This window comes from Telmatherina bonti (assembly GCF_933228915.1).
Source record: "Telmatherina bonti genome assembly, chromosome: 13".
In the NCBI taxonomy this organism is placed as follows: domain Eukaryota; kingdom Metazoa; phylum Chordata; class Actinopteri; order Atheriniformes; family Telmatherinidae; genus Telmatherina; species Telmatherina bonti.
The window spans coordinates 2,394,936-2,413,340 of NC_136611.1; the positions used below are offsets into that span (position 1 = coordinate 2,394,936).

Below are 18,405 nucleotides of genomic sequence, written 5' to 3' on the forward strand. Positions count from 1 at the left end.
TAAATTTACACATGCAGTTTTTTGTGGACACTTGGTGTGTCTATGTGTGTGTGTCTCTTTGTGTGTGTCTCTTTGTGTGTGTGTGTGTGTGTGTGTGTGGTGGCGGCGGCGGCGAGTGTCAGGGTCCGCTTGGCGTGAAAAGGCGTGCAGCCGCCTGACTCGCCGTCTTGCTTTTGTGTCCAGGATCTTGGCGACCATCGGGGCCGACTTCGACCTGAGGACCCTGAGGGCCGTCAGAGTTCTGCGACCCCTCAAACTGGTCTCCGGGATTCCCAGTAAGTGTCTTGGGAAACTCCAGCCTGCTGCTGGACGCCGTGAGGCCGGAAAGGCGCCCAGATGATGCGTTTCTGCATGAGTTCCAGTAATCCCTGCAGTCCTTGTTCTCCTGCTTCAGGTCTCCAGGTGGTTCTGAAGTCCATCATGAAAGCCATGGTCCCCCTGCTACAGATCGGCCTGCTGCTCTTCTTCGCCATCCTCATGTTCGCCATCATCGGCCTCGACTTCTACCACGGCAAGTTCCACAGAACGTGCTTCAGGACGGACACCAGTAAGTAAGACTGCAGGCTCATGTGATCTCGTCACATGACTGGACAGGTAGTCTGGAGCGTTTCAGCAGGTCACTAAGTTCTGGTTCAGAAACCAGAAAGAGCTCGATGGAAACCGGATCACGTATCGTAGGACCATATAAAATCCCAAATTCTGTTTTTTCCATTTTAATTTTTGGAAATCCCCCTTTTTTTTTTTTTTTTTTTTTTTTTAAACTTTTTACTCCTATTTTACTGCCAAAAAGATTGTTTTTGTATTTAAATAATAATGTACACAAATTGATTAAAAATGTACTTTAAATTTATTGAGGTGACAGACAAGACGTCCTGAATACAGTACATTAAAGTGCATGAAAAACAGCAGTAAGTTATGAGGAACTGTTGAGCAGTTCCACGGAGACAACATCCTCCAGGAAGTTTTGGTTTTTAACTCCTGTGATAAAAGAAGATGAAAACATTCATTTACACATGTCATACTAAATGTGTTTTATTCATTGATGTTAATTATAATTAATAATAATATCAATTATATGGCTGTTCAGATGATTTTTATTTGATTATAAATTTTATTTTGAACAGTTTAACAGTTTAAAAAAAAGGAAAAATAGGGAAAGTAAATGGACATTTTACTTCTATTACAATTTGATTTAGATTAATGCTTTGATTTACATGTTCAGAAAGTAATGCTTTTTATTCGTATTGAATGTGCATGTCAGCCAGATTCCCACATGGGATGAGTTGTTTTCTTTTTATTCTGATGCATAATCTATTAATCATCATCATTTTTAGAATTTTTAATCTTCAGTTAACTTATTATATTGTTATTGCATTGTGCTTTTCCTTGTTCTTCACGTGGCTTTTGGACACGATGTCACTGCGTGTATTTTTACTTTTCAAGTCAACGGATAGTTGACAGAATTTGCAAAACATCAGTTCACCTGAACCTAAAAGTCGTTGGGGAACTCGGCTCTGTACTGAGGGATTATTGTTGAGTTCTGTAGTTTTTTCACCGACGAAGCCAGAGTAGCATGCAGCCGCTTCGCCATGCTTACATTGTTTTAAAGAGGGGGGGACTCAGTCAGTGGAAACGGCTTCTTGTGCCACCAGATTTCTTTGCCTCCATCCAGTTTTCTCTGGAAAAACGTTCCTTATCCACATGATAAAAGTTTTGCAGTCAAATTAAGTCAACTTCTGTGATGTTGACTGCTTTGAGACCCAGCAGCTGTAGGAGGAGATGCTCTCCGGGCGCATGAAGCCGTTTAAGTCCTGCTTACCGGCTTGTTGAACCAGTTGGAACCAGTTGGGACCAGGTGGAAGCAGTTGGGACCAGTTGGGACCAGTTGGGAACAATTGGAACCAGTTGGAACCAGTTGGGAACAATTGGAACCAGTTGGGACCAGGTGGAACCAGTTGGAACCAGGTGGGAACAATTGGAACCAGGTGGGACTAGTTGGAACTAGGTGGAACCAGTTGGGACCACTTGGAACCAGTTGGGACCAGGTGGAAGCAGTTGGGACCAGGTGGGACCAGGTGGAACCAGTTGGGACCAGTTGGAACCAGTTGGGACCAGTTGGAACCAGGTGGGACCAGTTGGAACGAGGTGGGACTAGTTGGGACCAGGTGGGACCAATTGGAACCAGTTGGGACCAGTTGGAGCCAGTTGGGACCATTTGGGACCAGGTGGGACCAGGTGGGACCAGTTGGAGCCAGTTGGAGCCAGTTGGGACCAGTCGGAACCAGTTGGGACCATTTGGGACCAGGTGGGACAGGTTGGGACCAGGTGGGACCAGTTGGAGCCAGTTGGAACCAGTTGGGACCATTTGGGACCAGGTGGGACCAATTGGAACTAGTTGGGACCAGGTGGGACCAGTTGGAGCCAGTTGGGATCAGTCGGAACCAGTTGGGACCAGGTGGGACAGGTTGGGACCAGGTGGAACCAGGTGGAACCAGGTGGGACCAGTTGGAGCCAGTTGGAACCAGTTGGGACCAGGTGGGACCAGTTGGAGCCAGTTGGGACCAGGTGGAACCAGTTGGAACCAGTTGGGACCAGGTGGGAACAATTGGAACCAGTTGGGACCAGGTGGAACCAGTTGGTAACAATTGGAACCCGTTGAGACCAGGTGGAACCCGTTGGGACCAGGTGGAACCAGTTGGAACCAGGTGGGAACAATTGGAACCAGGTGGGACTAGTTGGAACTAGGTGGAACCAGTTGGGACCACTTGGAACCAGTTGGGACCAGGTGGAAGCAGTTGAGACCAGGTGGGACCAGGTGGGACCAGTTGGGACCAGTTGGGACCAGTTGGGACCAGTTTGAAACAGGTGGAACCTGGTGGGACCAGTTGGAACCAGGTGGGACTAGTTGGGACCAGTTGGGACCAATTGGAACTAGTTGGGACCAGGTGGAACCAGTTGGAGCCAGTTGGGATCAGTCGGAACCAGGTGGGACCAGTTGGAACCAGGTGGGACTAGTTGAAACCAGGTGGAACCAGTTGGTGACCAGGTGGAACATGTTGGGACCAGTTGGGAACAATTGGGACCAGTTGGAACCAGGTGGGAACAATTGGAACCAGGTGGGGCCAGGTGGGACCAGGTGGGACAGGTTGGGACCAGGTGGAACCAGGTGGGACCAGTTGGAGCCAGTTGGGACCAGTTGGAACCAGTTGGGACCAGTTGGGATCAGTTGGGACAGGTTGGGGCCAGTTGGGACCAGGTGGAAGCAGTTGGAACCAGTTGGGACCAGGTGGAACCAGTTGGGACCAGGTGGGACCAGTTGGGACCAATTGGAACTAGTTGGGACCAGGTGGAACCAGGTGGGACCAGTTGGAGCCAGTTGGGATCAGTCAGAACCAGTTGGGACCAGGTGGGACCAGGTGGGACAGGTTGGGACCAGGTGGAACCAGGTGGGACCAGTTGGAGCCAGTTGGAACCAGTTGGGACCAGTTGGGATCAGTTGGGACCAATTGGAACTAGTTGGGACCAGGTGGAACCAGTTGGAGCCAGTTGGGATCAGTCGGAACCAGGTGGGACCAGTTGGGACCAGTTGGAACCAGGTGGGACCAGGTGGGAACAATTGGAACCAGTTGGGACCAGGTGGGACTAGTTGAAACCAGGTGGAACCAGTTGGTGACCAGGTGGAACATGTTGGGACCAGTTGGGAACAATTGGGACCAGTTGGGACCAGGTGGGAACAATTGGAACCAGGTGGGGCCAGGTGGGACCAGGTGGGACAGGTTGGGACCAGGTGGAACTAGGTGGGACCAGTTGGAGCCAGTTGGGACCAGTTGGAACCAGTTGGGACCAGTTGGGATCAGTTGGGGCCAGTTGGGGCCAGTTGGGACCAGGTGGAAGCAGTTGGAACCAGTTGGGACCAGGTGGAACCAGTTGGGACCAGTTGGGACCAATTGGAACTAGTTGGGACCAGGTGGAACCAGGTGGGACCAGTTGGAGCCAGTTGGGATCAGTCGGAACCAGTTGGGACCAGGTGGGACAGGTTGGGACCAGGTGGAACCAGGTGGGACCAGTTGGAGCCAGTTGGAACCAGTTGGGACCAGTTGGGATCAGTTGGGACCAATTGGAACTAGTTGGGACCAGGTGGAACCAGGTGGGACCAGTTGGAGCCAGTTGGGATCAGTCGGAACCAGTTGGGACCAGGTGGGACCAGGTGGAACCAGGTGGGACCAGTTGGAGCCAGTTGGAACCAGTTGGGACCAGGTGGAACTAGTTGGGACCAGGTCGGAACAGGTGGAACCAGTTGGGACCAGGTGGAACTAGTCGGGACCAGGTGGGAACAGTTGGGACCAGTTGGAACCAGTTGGGATCAGTTGGGACTAGTTGGGGCCAGTTGGAACCACTTCGAACTAGGTGGAACCAGTTGGGACCACTTGGAACCAGTTGGGACCAGGTGAAAGCAGTTGGAACCAGTTGGGACCAGGTGGAACCAGTTGGAACCAGTTGGGACCAGGTGGAACCAGTTGGGACCAGGTGGGACCAGTTGGAACCAGTTGGGACCAGTTGGGAACAGGTGGAACCAGGTGGGACTAGTTGGGACCAGGTGGGACTAGTTGGGACCAGGTGGGAACAATTGGAACCAGGTGGGACCCGTTGGAACTAGGTGGAACCAGTTGGGACCAGGTGGAAGCAGTTGGGACCAGGTGGGACCAGTTGGGACCAATTGGAACTAGTTGGGACCAGGTGGAACCAGGTGGGACCAGTTGGAGCCACTTGGATCAGTCGAACCAGTTGGGACCAGGTTGGGACCAAGTGGAACCAGGTGGGACCAATTGGAGCCAGTTGGGACCAGTTGGAACCAGTTGGGACCAGGTGGGAACAATTGGGACCAGTTGGGACCAGGTGGAACCAGTTGGGACCAGTTGAGATCAGTTGGGACTAGTTGGGGCCAGTTGGAACCACTTCGAACCAGTTGGGACCAGGTGGGACCAGTTGGGAACAATTGGAACCAGTTGGGACCAGGTGGAACCAGTTGGAACCAGGTGGGATCAGTTGGAACCAGTTGGGGACCAGTTGGAACCAGTTGGGACCGGTTGGAACCAGTTGGGACCAGTTGGGACCAGTTGAGACCAGGTGTGACCAGTTGGGAACAGGTGGGGCTAGTTGGGGCCAGTTGGGACCAGGTGGAAGCAGTTGGAAGCAGTTGGGACCAGGTGGAAGCAGTTGGGACCAGGTGGAAGCAATTGGAACCAGTTGGGACCAGGTGGGACCAGTTGGAACCAGTTGGGAACAGGTGGGACCAGTTGGGAACAGGTGGGACCAGGTGGAACCAGGTGGGACCAGTTGGGAACAATTGGAACCAGTTGGGACCAGGTGGAACCAGTTGGAACCAGGTGGGACCAGGTGGGACTAGTTGGAACTAGGTGGAACCAGTTGGGACCACTTGGAACCAGTTCGGACCAGTTGGAACCAGTTGGGAACAGGTGGAACCAGGTGGGACTAGTTGGGACCAGGTGGGACCAATTGGACCTAGTTGGGACCAGGTGGAACCAGGTGGGACCAGTTGGAGCCAGTTGGGACCAGTTGGAACCAGTTGGGACCATTTGGGACTAGGTGGGACCAGGTGGGACCAGTTGGGAACAATTGGAACCAGTTTGGACCAGGTGGAACCATGTGGGAACAATTGGAACCAGTTGGAACCAGGTGGGAACCATCGGAACCAGGTGGGACCAAGTGGGACTATTTGGAACTAGGTGGAACCAGTTGGGACCAGGTGGGACCAGTTGGGAACAATTGCAACCAGTTGGGACTAGTTGGAACTAGGTGGAACCAGTTGGGACCAGTTGGAACATGTTGGGACCAGTTGGGAACAATTGGAACCAGGTGGGACCAGGTGGAAGCAGTTGGAACCATTTGGGACCAGGTGGAACCATTTGGGACCAGTTGGAATCAGTTGGAACCAGGTGGGACCAGTTGGGAACAATTGGAACCAGTTGGGACCAGGTGGAACCAGTTGGAACCAGTTGGGACCAGGTGGAACTAGTTGGGACCAGTTGGAATCAGTTGGGACTAGTTGGGGCCAGTTGGGACCAGGTGGAACATGTTGGGACCAGGTGGAACATGTTGGGACCAGGTGGGACCAGTTGGGAACAATTGGAACCAGGTGGGACCAGGTGGAAGCAGTTGGAACCAGTTGGGACCAGGTGGAACTAGTTGGGACCAGTTGGGATCAGTTGGGACTAGTTGGGACTAGTTGGGACCAGGTGGGGCCAGTTGGGACCAGGTGGGACCAGGTGGAACTAGTTGGGACCAGTTGGGATCAGTTGGGACTAGTTGGGACCAGGTGGGGCCAGTTGGGACCAGGTGGGACCAGATGGGATCTCTGAGCTGATAAAAGTCTGACTGGTCCGTTTCCATGGGAACGCTGATGATGCTGGAAACCAGTCAGACAGCTGTTCTCATTCCCAGTTATGACGTGTTAGGTTGTAAAGTGTGTATCATATGATGAGTGTTTGTCAGCTGTGAGTGCAACGGGAGCCGCTACACACACACACACACACACACACACACACACACACACACACTGATCATCCTGCATGTGGAGCATCTTTGTGTTATTTATGACTAAATGAATCCAGACGCTGTTTCTACTAGGCGGCGTTTTCTACCCTGATACACACCCCGGCCCTGGATTTGACGCTGTGTGAATGTGTGTGTGTGTGTGTGTGTGTTTGCTGCTACAGGGGAGCAGGCGGCAGATTTCCCATGTGGCACGGAGGCTCCGGCGAGGACCTGCGACAACGGCACCGAGTGCGAGAAGTACTGGATCGGACCCAACTACGGCATCACCAACTTTGACAACATATTTTTTGCGATCCTCACCGTCTTCCAGTGCATCACCATGGAGGGATGGGTGGACATCCTCTACAACGTGAGTCCTGCTGCAGAACACACACGTTGCCGTGACGTGCTCGTTGTCGTGTAGACACCAACTCAGACGTCGTTTCATAACTAAGCCGAAGAAAATCATTTCTGGGTTCAAGACAATCCCAGTTTGTGAATGGTTTCCAGTTCCCATCAAGCCAGATTTTCTCCCAGTTCGTACCAGATGATGAAACCGAGACGTTTTAAATCTGATGCAGCAACACATCTGGAAACAGCTGCAACTGGAACCACAAAAGACTGCAAAACAACGCAGAAATAACTGGAGGGGTGTTACTGGATCAATTGGTAACAAGTCAGTTACGCAACTGGTATAGGTGGAGCATTTCAGAGAGTCTCTGAGATGGAATAAGTGGACAGACCGTCAATCTGAGACAAGCTGAAAAATGTTCCTCCTTTTAATATCCATCATCTCCAGACTCAGAATCAGAAGGAATCTCTGTAAGCTGGGACAAGGCTGGATGCTGGTGATCTTCTGCATTATAACATGATTCTCTACTGGAAACCAGTGCATGGACTCAGGAAGCTTCCAGAAACCAGTGTGAACCCAGTTCATGCAGGTTAAAGCTCCATCATATGTGAAGAGGATCCAGAAACACGCCGTCTTCTCTGGACCAAAGCTCATTTAAAATGTTCTGAGTGGAAACCTGGATGAAGATGTGGAATAGTTTGTGGACAGCATGGACGGCGTGTCCTGCAGACTAAAGAGGAGAGGGAGCATCCAGCTTGTTATCAGCCTGCATCTCTGATGGGATGGGGTTGCATTAGTGCCGATGGCGTGGGCAGCTTCCACATCTGGGAAGCTCCATCAATGCTGAAACATCTGCTCCCATCCAGACAACGTCTCTTTCAGGGAAGACCTTGCAGGTTCCACCATGCTGGACCACATCCTGATGGTGGAACAGGAGAACCGGTCCAGCAGGACCATGCTGAACGACATCCTGATGGTGGAACAGGAGAACTGGTCCAACAGGACCATGCTGAACCACATCCTGATGGTGGAACAGGAGAACTGGTCCAGCAGGACCATGCTGGACCACATCCTGATGGTGGAACAGGAGAACCGGTCCAGCAGGACCATGCTGAACCACATCCTGATGGTGGAACAGGAGAACTGGTCCAACAGGACCATGCTGAACCACATCCTGATGGTGGAACAGGAGAACTGGTCCAGCAGGACCATGCTGGACCACATCCTGATGGTGGAACAGGAGAACCGGTCCAGCAGGACCATGCTGAACCACATCCTGATGGTGGAACAGGAGAACTGGTCCAACAGGACCATGCTGAACCACATCCTGATGGTGGAACAGGAGAACTGGTCCAGCAGGACCACGCTGGACCACATCCTGATGGTGGAACAGGAGAACTGGTCCAGCAGGACCATGCTGAACCACATCCTGATGGTGGAACAGGAGAACTGGTCCAGCAGGACCACGCTGAACCACATCCTGATGGTGGAACAGGAGAACTGGTCCAGCAGGACCATGCTGAACCACATCCTGATGGTGGAACAGGAGAACTGGTCCAGCAGGACCACGCTGAACCACATCCTGATGGTGGAACACGAGAACCGGTCCAGCAGGACCACGCTGAACCACATCCTGTAGCCAGTTGCACACAGGTGTTAGAAGAAGATTCTACATGGTGCCAACCGTGATGCTAACTGTGATGCTAACCGTGATGCTAACTGTGATGCTAACCATGATGCTAACGACTGTAAGTTGCAGCTATAAAGCACATCTGAATATTTTCATTATGTTTCTCTTCAGGTAAGTCCGACCTCTACAGAATCGATGATAAACCGCCGCAGCTCAATTCTAACTTTATTCAGGAACAAACATATCGGTGTACGAGCTAGCCCAGTCCCAGTGAGAGTCACGCTCAATATGGTCCCCCCAGGAACAACAACTCCTGGAGGAGGATCGGCTTGGCGCAGCATCTCTGGATCTTTCTGTGGCTCGTTGTTTAAACCAGCATCCCAGGAGACGTGGATTTACCAGGCATGTGGGTGAACATGGTTCCAGTCGTACCAGTGATGATGATGGGAAGCAGCTGGTTGGCTGTTGGTGTGTCTCAGACCGCTTTTAAATCATGAAGAATCATTGATTTCTGATAAATCACTGATTTGTGGCAAGAATATGGAATACTTTCAAAGAGTTTGGGAGGATTGGATGGTCCTCCTGCTGCGTCGCTGCAAGACCCCCTTCCAGAAACCACGTGCACGCCTCATCCACATGCACGCCTGAAATTGCCATGTTACATGTAAAACTTCACGGCACCTGGACTCTGACACAGCTGATGAGATGGAATATGTACGCTCTACGTCAACGTTCTCCTTATGCGAAAGATGGAGCAGGACGACGTTCCCGACCACAGCTGTCACGGATCTGGAGCTGCAGGCGAGGCGTTGGGATGGTTACGACCTGCAGGTCATCGGCTTCCTCCTGCTGCTTAGCAGAGAAAAGCAGATGGAAACTGCTCTGCAATACAACTAACATGATGATTTATTTTTCTGTGTTTTTAGGCCAATGATGCCACCGGGAACACGTGGAACTGGTTGTACTTCATCCCCCTCATCATCATCGGCTCCTTCTTCATGCTCAACCTGGTGCTGGGAGTTCTGTCAGGGTGAGAAGCTACCGGGCAGAAGGTGGCTTTTTCTTCATCTCATCGAAATAAACAAAATACTTTCAGGTTCTGCTCCATCCTGCATGCCTGCAGGTCCAGGTTTAGGTTCAGGTTTAGGTACAGGACCAGGTTCTGGAACCAGGTTCAGGACCAGGTTCTGGATCAGGTTCTGGACCAAGTACAGGACCAGGTTCAGGTCCAGTTTCAGGACCAGGTTCTGGACCAGGTACAGGATCAGGTTCAAGTCCAGGTGGAGGACCAGCAACCCTAACTTAACCAGGACGAGCGTAGAACTTTATGGGTCATCCTGTGACCCATTTTGAGCTGTTATTGCTGTTGTTTACAGATGTTTGTGTTTATCTTCTCTGCCTTCATGACATCATAACAACATGACATCATAACAACATGACATCATAACATGACATCATGACATCATAAAAACATGACATCATAACAACATGACAACATAACAGCATGACATAACAACATGACATCATAACAACATGACAACATAACAGCATGACATAACAACATGACATCATAACATGACATCATGACATCATAAAAACATGACATCATAACATGACATCATGACAACATAACAGCATGACATCATGACAAAAGGAAAATCTTCATCAGAAACAGAAATCAGAAAGTCATCCAGGGTGAACTCTCTCCTGGTTTTACTCATTTAGATGAATCCCACATCTGGGGCAGCAGCAATAAAATTTTCATAAGGTTTTATTAAAACATAAATTCTCCTTATTATCCGAGTCCTCGGAGCCGCTGAGTGCATGTCGGAGGAACACGCTAACTCATCTATAAAACAGTACGAGTCGCCGGCGATGATCACCATGGGAGACAGCTGCCCATCTCATCTTTTGTGATGTCACTGTGCAGTCATGATTCCATTTCCTTTGAAATACTAAAATAAATCTTTTTGAGATTTCATGTCTGGCCGGCAAAAGAAATCTGCACCTGGATCAACTAGGCAAGCAGGTCAGAGCCTCTGATTGGAGGATTCCTGCAGCGGCAACATCAACACTGTCAGACGGGTTGGATCAGAGAAGATGTCCGAGAAGATCCAGAAAGCAGAAGAACTGGGTTCAGAACCGTCCAGGGCAGCAGGGAGATTCTCATGGTGATGAGGTAGAACGTAAGATTCTCATGGTGATGAGGTGGAATGGGAGATTCTCATGGTGATGAGGTAGAACGTAAGATTCTCATGGTGATGAGGTGGAACAGGAGATTATCATGATGATGAGGTGGAATGGGAGATTCTCATGGTGATGACGTGGAACGGGAGATTCTCATGGTAATGAGGTGGAACGGGAGATTCTCATGGTGATGAGGTGGAATGGGAGATTCTCATGGTGATGAGGTGGAACGTAAGATTCTCATGGTGATGAGGTGGAACAGGAGATTCTCATCATGATGAGGTGGAACGGGAGATTCTCATGGTGATGAGGTGGAACAGGAGATTCTCATGGTGATGAGGTGGAACGGGAGATTCTCATGGTGATGAGGTGGAACAGGAGATTCTCATGGTGATGAGGTGGAACGGGAGATTCTCATGGTGATGAGGTGGAACAGGAGATTCTCATGATGATGAGGTGGAACGGGAGATTCTCATGGTGTTGAGGTGGAACGTAAGATTCTCATGGTGATGAGGTGGAACGTAAGATTCTCATGGTGATGAGGTGGAACCGGAGATTCTCATGGTGATGAGGTGGAACGGGAGATTCTCATGATGATGAGGTGGAACGGGAGATTCTCATGGTGATGAGGTGGAACAGGAGATTCTCATGGTGATGAGGTGGAACAGGAGATTCTCATGGTGATGAGGTGGAACAGGAGATTCTCATGGTGATGAGGTGGAACAGGAGATTATCATCATGATGTGGTGGAACAGGAGATTCTCTTGGTGATGAGGTGGAACGGGAGAATCTCATGGTGATGAGGTAGAATGTAAGATTCTCATGGTGATGAGGTGGAACAGGAGATTCTCATCATGATGAGGTGGAACGGGAGATTCTCATGGTGATGAGGTGGAACGGGAGATTCTCTTGGTGATGAGGTGGAACGGGAGATTCTCATGGTGAGGAGGTAGAACGTAAGATTCTCATGGTGATGAGGTGGAACAGGAGATTCTCATCATGATGAGGTGGAACGGGAGATTCTCATGGTGATGAGGTGGAACGGGAGATTCTCTTGGTGATGAGGTGGAACGGGAGATTCTCATGGTGATGAGGTGGAACAGGAGATTATCATGATGATGAGGTGGAATGGGAGATTCTCATGGTGATGACGTGGAACGGGAGATTCTCATGGTAATGAGGTGGAACGGGAGATTCTCATGGTGATGAGGTGGAATGGGAGATTCTCATGGTGATGAGGTGGAACGTAAGATTCTCATGGTGATGAGGTGGAACAGGAGATTCTCATCATGATGAGGTGGAACGGGAGATTCTCATGGTGATGAGGTGGAACAGGAGATTCTCATGGTGATGAGGTGGAACGGGAGATTCTCATGGTGATGAGGTGGAACAGGAGATTCTCATGGTGATGAGGTGGAACGGGAGATTCTCATGGTGATGAGGTGGAACAGGAGATTCTCATGATGATGAGGTGGAACGGGAGATTCTCATGGTGTTGAGGTGGAACGTAAGATTCTCATGGTGATGAGGTGGAACGTAAGATTCTCATGGTGATGAGGTGGAACCGGAGATTCTCATGGTGATGAGGTGGAACGGGAGATTCTCATGATGATGAGGTGGAACGGGAGATTCTCATGGTGATGAGGTGGAACAGGAGATTCTCATGGTGATGAGGTGGAACAGGAGATTCTCATGGTGATGAGGTGGAACGTAAGATTCTCATGGTGATGAGGTGGAACAGGAGATTATCATCATGATGTGGTGGAACAGGAGATTCTCTTGGTGATGAGGTGGAACGGGAGAATCTCATGGTGATGAGGTAGAATGTAAGATTCTCATGGTGATGAGGTGGAACAGGAGATTCTCATCATGATGAGGTGGAACGGGAGATTCTCATGGTGATGAGGTGGAACGGGAGATTCTCTTGGTGATGAGGTGGAACGGGAGATTCTCATGGTGAGGAGGTAGAACGTAAGATTCTCATGGTGATGAGGTGGAACAGGAGATTCTCATCATGATGAGGTGGAACGGGAGATTCTCATGGTGATGAGGTGGAACGGGAGATTCTCTTGGTGATGAGGTGGAACGGGAGATTCTCATGGTGAGGAGGTAGAACGTAAGATTCTCATGGTGATGAGGTGGAACAGGAGATTCTCTTGGTGATGAGGTGGAACGGGAGATTCTCATGGTGATGAGGTGGAACGGGAGATTCTCATGGTGATGAGGTAGAACGTAAGATTCTCATGGTGATGAGGTGGAACAGGAGATTCTCATCATGATGAGGTGGAACAGGAGATTCTCATCATGATGAGGTGGAACGGGAGATTCTCATGGTGATGAGGTGGAACAGGAGATTCTCTTGGTGATGAGGTGGAACGGGAGATTCTCATGGTGATGAGGTGGAACGACAGATTCTCATCATGATGTGGTGGAACAGGAAATTCTCTTGGTGATGAGGTAGAACGTAAGATTCTCATGGTGTAACGGGAGAATCTCATGGTGATGATGTAGAATGTGAGATTCTCATCATGATGTGGTGGAACAGGAGATTCTCTTGGTGATGAGGTAGGACGTAAGATTCTCATGGTGTAACGGGAGATTCTCATGGTGATGAGTTAGAACGTGAGATTATCCCAGTAATGTAGTGGAACGGGAGATTCTCATGGTGATGAGGTGGAACGGGAGATTCTCATGGTGATGAGGTGGAACAGGAAATTCTCTTGGTGATGAGGTAGAACGTAAGATTCTCATGGTGATGAGGTGGAACAGGAGATTCTCATCATGATGTGGTGGAACAGGAGATTCTCTTGGTGAAGAGGTAGAACGTAAGATTCTCATGGTGATGAGGTGGAACGGGAGATTCTCATGGTGATGAGGTGGAACAGGAGATTCTCTTGGTGATGAGGTAGAACGTAAGATTCTCATGGTGATGAGGTGGAACAGGAGATTCTCATCATGATGAGGTGGAACGGGAGATTCTCATGGTGATGAGGTGGAACGGGAGATTCTCATCATGATGTGGTGGAACAGGAAATTCTCTTGGTGATGAGGTAGAACGTAAGATTCTCATGGTGATGAGGTGAAACGGGAGAATCTCATGGTGATGAGATGGAACAGGAGATTCTCATGATGATGAGTTGGAACGGGAGATTCTCATGGTGATGAGGTGAAACGGGAGAATCTCATGGTGATGAGATGGAACAGAAGATTCTCATGATGATGAGTTGGAACGGAAATTCTCATGGTGATGAGGTGGAACGGGAGATTCTCATGGTGATGAGGTGGAACAGGAGCTTCTCATGGTGATGAGGTGGAACAGGAGATTCTCATGGTGATGAGGTGGAATGGGAGATTCTCATGGTGATGAAGTGGAACGGGAGATTCTCATGGTGATGTAGTGGAATGGGAGATTCTCATGGTGATGAGGTAGAACGTGAGATTATCCCAGTGATGTAGTGGAACGGGAGATTCTCATGGTGATGTGATGGAACGGGAGATTCTCCTGGTGATGAGGTAGAACGTCCGATTCTCATGGTGATGAGGTAGAACGTAAGATTCTCATGGTGATGAGGTAGAACGGGAGATTCTCATGGTGATGAGGTGGAACAGGAGATTCTCATCATGATGAGGTGGAACGTAAGATTCTCATGGTGATGAGGTGGAACGTAAGATTCTCATGGTGATGAGGTAGAACGTAAGATTCTCATGGTGATGAGGTGGAACAGGCGATTCTCATCATGATTGGGTGGAACGGGAGATTCTCATGGTGATGAGGTGAAACGGGAGAATCTCATGGTGATGAGATGGAACAGGAGATTCTCATGGTGATGAGGTGGAATGGGAGATTCTCATGGTGATGAGGTAGAACGTAAGATTCTCATGGTGATGAGGTGGAATGGGAGATTCTCATGGTGATGAGGTAGAACGTAAGATTCTCATGGTGATATAGTTGAATGGGAGATTCTCATGGTGATGAGGTAGAACATGAGATTATCCCAGTGATGTAGTGGAACGGGAGATTCTTATGGTGATGAGGTGGAACGGGAGATTCTCATGGTGATGAGGTGGAACCGGAGATTCTCCCGGTGATGAGGCGGAACGGGAGATTCTCATGGTGATGAGGTAGAACGTAAGATTCTCATGGTGATGAGGTGGAACAGGAGATTCTCATCATGATGAGGTGGAACGGGAGATTCTCATGGTGATGAGGTGGAACGGGAGATTCTCATGGTGATGAGGTGGAACAGGAGATTCTCTTGGTGATGAGGTGGAACGGGAGATTCTCATGGTGATGAGGTGGAACGACAGATTCTCATCATGATGTGGTGGAACAGGAAATTCTCTTGGTGATGAGGTAGAACGTAAGATTCTCATGGTGTAACGGGAGATTCTCATGGTGATGAGGTAGAATGTGAGATTCTCATCATGATGTGGTGGAACAGGAGATTCTCTTGGTGATGAGGTAGGACGTAAGATTCTCATGGTGTAACGGGAGATTCTCATGGTGATGAGTTAGAACGTGAGATTATCCCAGTAATGTAGTGGAACGGGAGATTCTCATGGTGATGAGGTGGAACGGGAGATTCTCATGGTGATGAGGTGGAACAGGAAATTCTCTTGGTGATGAGGTAGAACGTAAGATTCTCATGGTGATGAGGTGGAACAGGAGATTCTCATCATGATGTGGTGGAACAGGAGATTCTCTTGGTGAAGAGGTAGAACGTAAGATTCTCATGGTGATGAGGTGGAACGGGAGATTCTCATGGTGATGAGGTGGAACAGGAGATTCTCTTGGTGATGAGGTAGAACGTAAGATTCTCATCATGATGAGGTGGAACAGGAGATTCTCATCATGATGAGGTGGAACGGGAGATTCTCATGGTGATGAGGTGGAACGGGAGATTCTCATCATGATGTGGTGGAACAGGAAATTCTCTTGGTGATGAGGTAGAACGTAAGATTCTCATGGTGATGAGGTGAAACGGGAGAATCTCATGGTGATGAGATGGAACAGGAGATTCTCATGATGATGAGTTGGAACGGGAGATTCTCATGGTGATGAGGTGAAACGGGAGAATCTCATGGTGATGAGATGGAACAGAAGATTCTCATGATGATGAGTTGGAACGGAAATTCTCATGGTGATGAGGTGGAACGGGAGATTCTCATGGTGATGAGGTGGAACAGGAGCTTCTCATGGTGATGAGGTGGAACAGGAGATTCTCATGGTGATGAGGTGGAATGGGAGATTCTCATGGTGATGAAGTGGAACGGGAGATTCTCATGGTGATGTAGTGGAATGGGAGATTCTCATGGTGATGAGGTAGAACGTGAGATTATCCCAGTGATGTAGTGGAACGGGAGATTCTCATGGTGATGTGATGGAACGGGAGATTCTCCTGGTGATGAGGTAGAACGTCCGATTCTCATGGTGATGAGGTAGAACGTAAGATTCTCATGGTGATGAGGTAGAACGGGAGATTCTCATGGTGATGAGGTGGAACAGGAGATTCTCATCATGATGAGGTGGAACGTAAGATTCTCATGGTGATGAGGTGGAACGTAAGATTCTCATGGTGATGAGGTAGAACGTAAGATTCTCATGGTGATGAGGTGGAACAGGCGATTCTCATCATGATTGGGTGGAACGGGAGATTCTCATGGTGATGAGGTGAAACGGGAGAATCTCATGGTGATGAGATGGAACAGGAGATTCTCATGGTGATGAGGTGGAATGGGAGATTCTCATGGTGATGAGGTAGAACGTAAGATTCTCATGGTGATGAGGTGGAATGGGAGATTCTCATGGTGATGAGGTAGAACGTAAGATTCTCATGGTGATATAGTTGAATGGGAGATTCTCATGGTGATGAGGTAGAACATGAGATTATCCCAGTGATGTAGTGGAACGGGAGATTCTTATGGTGATGAGGTGGAACGGGAGATTCTCATGGTGATGAGGTGGAACCGGAGATTCTCCCGGTGATGAGGCGGAACGGGAGATTCTCATGGTGATGAGGTAGAACGTAAGATTCTCATGGTGATGAGGTGGAACAGGAGATTCTCATCATGATGAGGTGGAACGGGAGATTCTCATGGTGATGAGGTGGAACGGGAGATTCTCATGGTGATGAGGTGGAACAGGAGATTCTCTTGGTGATGAGGTGGAACGGGAGATTCTCATGGTGATGAGGTGGAACGACAGATTCTCATCATGATGTGGTGGAACAGGAAATTCTCTTGGTGATGAGGTAGAACGTAAGATTCTCATGGTGTAACGGGAGATTCTCATGGTGATGAGGTAGAATGTGAGATTCTCATCATGATGTGGTGGAACAGGAGATTCTCTTGGTGATGAGGTAGGACGTAAGATTCTCATGGTGTAACGGGAGATTCTCATGGTGATGAGTTAGAACGTGAGATTATCCCAGTAATGTAGTGGAACGGGAGATTCTCATGGTGATGAGGTGGAACGGGAGATTCTCATGGTGATGAGGTGGAACAGGAAATTCTCTTGGTGATGAGGTAGAACGTAAGATTCTCATGGTGATGAGGTGGAACAGGAGATTCTCATCATGATGTGGTGGAACAGGAGATTCTCTTGGTGAAGAGGTAGAACGTAAGATTCTCATGGTGATGAGGTGGAACGGGAGATTCTCATGGTGATGAGGTGGAACAGGAGATTCTCTTGGTGATGAGGTAGAACGTAAGATTCTCATGGTGATGAGGTGGAACAGGAGATTCTCATCATGATGAGGTGGAACGGGAGATTCTCATGGTGATGAGGTGGAACGGGAGATTCTCGTTGTGATGAGGTAGAACGGGAGATTCTCATGGTGATGAGGTGGAACGGGAGATTCTCATCATGATGTGGTGGAACAGGAAATTCTCTTGGTGATGAGGTAGAACGTAAGATTCTCATGGTGATGAGGTGAAACGGGAGAATCTCATGGTGATGAGATGGAACAGGAGATTCTCATGATGATGAGTTGGAACGGGAGATTCTCATGGTGATGAGGTGAAACGGGAGAATCTCATGGTGATGAGATGGAACAGAAGATTCTCATGATGATGAGTTGGAACGGAAATTCTCATGGTGATGAGGTGGAACGGGAGCTTCTCATGGTGATGAGGTGGAACAGGAGATTCTCATGGTGATGAGGTGGAATGGGAGATTCTCATGGTGATGAAGTGGAACGGGAGATTCTCATGGTGATGAAGTGGAATGGGAGATTCTCATGGTGATGAGGTAGAACGTGAGATTATCCCAGTGATGTAGTGGAACGGGAGATTCTCATGGTGATGTGATGGAACGGGAGATTCTCCTGGTGATGAGGTAGAACGTCCGATTCTCATGGTGATGAGGTAGAACGTTAGATTCTCATGGTGATGAGGTAGAACGGGAGATTCTCATGGTGATGAGGTGGAACAGGAGATTCTCATCATGATGAGGTGGAACGTAAGATTCTCATGGTGATGAGGTGGAACGTAAGATTCTCATGGTGATGAGGTAGAACGTAAGATTCTCATGGTGATGAGGTGGAACAGGCGATTCTCATCATGATTGGGTGGAACGGGAGATTCTCATGGTGATGAGGTGGAACGGGAGAATCTCATGGTGATGAGATGGAACAGGAGATTCTCATGGTGATGAGGTGGAATGGGAGATTCTCATGGTGAT

General features: G+C 49.2%; 1 protein-coding gene across 1 annotated transcript in view; it reads left to right on the top strand.

Annotated features, from left to right (window-relative positions):
* cacna1ba (calcium channel, voltage-dependent, N type, alpha 1B subunit, a) overlaps window positions 1–18,405 on the top strand; it is a gene marked incomplete at both ends in the record, with an annotated part of 173,010 nt that overhangs the window by 23,497 nt on the left and 131,108 nt on the right. The window contains 4 exons of the mRNA XM_079251176.1: window positions 184–275; window positions 395–547; window positions 6,738–6,925; window positions 9,464–9,567. Of these exons, the coding sequence (XP_079107302.1) occupies window positions 184–275; window positions 395–547; window positions 6,738–6,925; window positions 9,464–9,567 (537 nt within the window). The remainder of the gene's footprint in view (window positions 1–183; window positions 276–394; window positions 548–6,737; window positions 6,926–9,463; window positions 9,568–18,405) is intronic.